The sequence below is a fragment of the Palaemon carinicauda genome, chromosome 40 (genome assembly GCF_036898095.1).
Source record: "Palaemon carinicauda isolate YSFRI2023 chromosome 40, ASM3689809v2, whole genome shotgun sequence".
Lineage (NCBI taxonomy): Eukaryota > Metazoa > Arthropoda > Malacostraca > Decapoda > Palaemonidae > Palaemon > Palaemon carinicauda.
This window is the reverse complement of record NC_090764.1, coordinates 17,985,193-17,987,692: the sequence shown is the minus strand read 5'-3', so window position 1 is coordinate 17,987,692 and position 2,500 is coordinate 17,985,193. Positions and strand designations below refer to the sequence as shown.

The window sequence follows — 2,500 nt, the reverse complement described above, 5'->3', positions numbered from 1 at the left end:
TTTATGGGGATAAAGGGATCGGAATAGTTGTTCGCAAGAGTGTTTATGGGAGGCCTGTTCCACTTTTTATCTTTTTTTTTTTTTTTTTTTTTTTGTATCGTTTTGTTTGCTGTGCTTAATAGGCCTACATTCATTCTAATCTGGGCGATTACAATGTGTTTTAGCTTGGTGTTAGGTCTATGGAATGTTTGTTTTATATTTGACTTAATTAATTTTTAGATTGGGTTTTTTTCTGATTGAAATGGTTTAAAAAAAAATGAAAGGCAATAAAAAATGTTTTTTTTTTCGGATTGAAATGGTTTTTAAAAAATGAAGAGGCAATAAAAAATGTTTTTTTTCGGATTGAAATGGTTTAAAAAAAATGAAAGGCAATAAAAAAATGGTGTTTTTTCGGATTGAAATGGTTTTAAAAAAAAATGAAAGGCAATAAAAAAATGTTTTTTTTTTATTGAAATGGTTTTAAAAAAATGAAAGGCAATAAAAAAAAATTTCGGATTGAAATGGTTTTTAAAAAATGAAAGGCAATAAAAAAATGTTTTTTCGGATTGAAATGGTTTAAAAAAATGAAAGGCTATAGAATTTTTTTTTTTTTTTTGCGTTTGTTTTATGGACTTTTACTTTTGAATTTTGGTTTATTATATCAATTTATTTTGCATTGTAATGTTATTAAAAGAAATGAAAGGCATTATTATTTTTTTTTTTTTAGTATTTTACTTTTTAGCATTGAAATTTTATTGGGGAAAATGAAAGGAAATAAAAAATTAAATTTTTTTTCCTCGGGTAATCCACCCTCCAAAATAATTTCTATTTGACAGATTTGAAATTTTGACTCTTTTTATGTATTTATGATATAATTATGATATAAATATTACATATCAAATCACCCAGAGAAGAAAAATGAAAAAGAAATTCATTTCCAACAATTACATTTTATAAATGAAAGATTATTTTTTTTTCACAATTAGGAAAAGACTATGTAGTGCAAATATAGTTCGTCATGAAAACATCTTAGGAAGATGGCCGCTAAAGCTGCCAAAGACATCCGTATTGTCATCAACCATCGATATTCATCATCATCTCCTACGCCTATTGACGCAAAGGGCCTCGGTTAGATTTCGCCAGTCGTCTCTATCTTGAGCTTTTAAATCAATACTTCTCCATTCATCTATTTCACGCTTCTTAGTCCTCAGCCATGTAGGCCTGGGTTTTCCAATTCTTCTAGTGCCTTGTGGAGCCCAGTTAAACGTTTGGTGAAGTAATCTGTCTTGGGGAGGGCGATGCCCAAACCTTCTCCATCTACCCCTCGCCATGATCTCATCCACATTTGGCACTCAGGTAATATCTCTTATAGTTTCATTTCTAATCATTCCTCTGGCACCATTTGGAAATCATAAGAATATCCACGGAATGTTGCCTTTTCATAAGCCTAAGCCAGGAACTTCCGTATAATTTATCATTCATTTATGTAAAAAAATAAAATTCTCCTGATAGCATTTGACAGCCATGAGGAGTGTTGCCTTTTCATAAGCATAAGATTAAGCAATTAGCGTAGGCCATTTTATAAGAGGAACATCTTATCAAGTAGATATCCACTGACAGAAAATATTATCAGCCATTTATGTAAAAAGAAAGAAAGAAAAAAAAAGAGCATTTGACAACCATAAGGAGTGTTGCCTTTTTCTAAGCTTAATATTGAGCAATTATTGTATGCCATTTTATAAGAGGAACATCATATCAATTAGATTTCCACTGACAGAAAATATCAGCTATTTATGTTAAAGAAATAAAATTACTCTGGTAGCATTTGACAGTCATAAGGAGTGTTGCCTTTTCCTAAGCATAAGATTAAGCAATTAGCGTAGGCCATTTTATAAGAGGAACATCTTATCAAGTAGATATCCACTGACAGAAAATATTATCAGCCATTTATGCAAAAAGATAAAATTTCCCTTGAAGCATTTGACAGCCATAAGGAGTGTAGCCTTTTCCTAAGCATAAGATTGAGCAATTAATGTTGGCCATTTTATAAGAGGAACATCTTATCAAGTAGATTTCCACTAACAGAAAATATTATAAGCCATTCATGTAAAAAAAAGAAGAAGAATAAAAATCATTTGACAACCATAACGAGTGTTGCCTTTTCATAAGCATAAGATTAAGCAATTAGTGTATGCCATTTTATAAGAGGAACATCTTATCAAATAGATTTCCACTGACAGAAAATATTATCAGCCATTTATGTAAAAAAGAAAAAAAAAAACAGCATTTGACAACCATAACGAGTGTTGCCTTTTCATAAGCATATGATTAAGCAATTAGCGTAGGCCATTTTATAAGAGGAACATCTTATCAAGTAGATTTCCACTGCCAAAGTATTATCAGCCATTTATGTAAAAAAGAAAAAAAAAACAGCATTTGACAACCATAACGAGTGTTGCCTTTTCATAAGCATATGATTAAGCAATTAGCGTAGGCCATTTTATAAGAGGAACATCTTATC

The 2,500-nt window shown here is 30.4% G+C and overlaps 1 protein-coding gene across 1 annotated transcript in view; it reads left to right on the top strand.

Annotated features, from left to right (window-relative positions):
• Positions 1–1,016: 1,016 nt before the first annotated feature.
• The window catches only part of LOC137631854 (POU domain, class 2, transcription factor 3-like), a 58,292-nt gene continuing 56,808 nt past the window's right edge, over positions 1,017–2,500 (top strand). The window contains exon 1 of the mRNA XM_068363861.1: positions 1,017–1,107. Coding sequence (XP_068219962.1) covers positions 1,017–1,107 — 91 coding nt within the window. The remainder of the gene's footprint in view (positions 1,108–2,500) is intronic.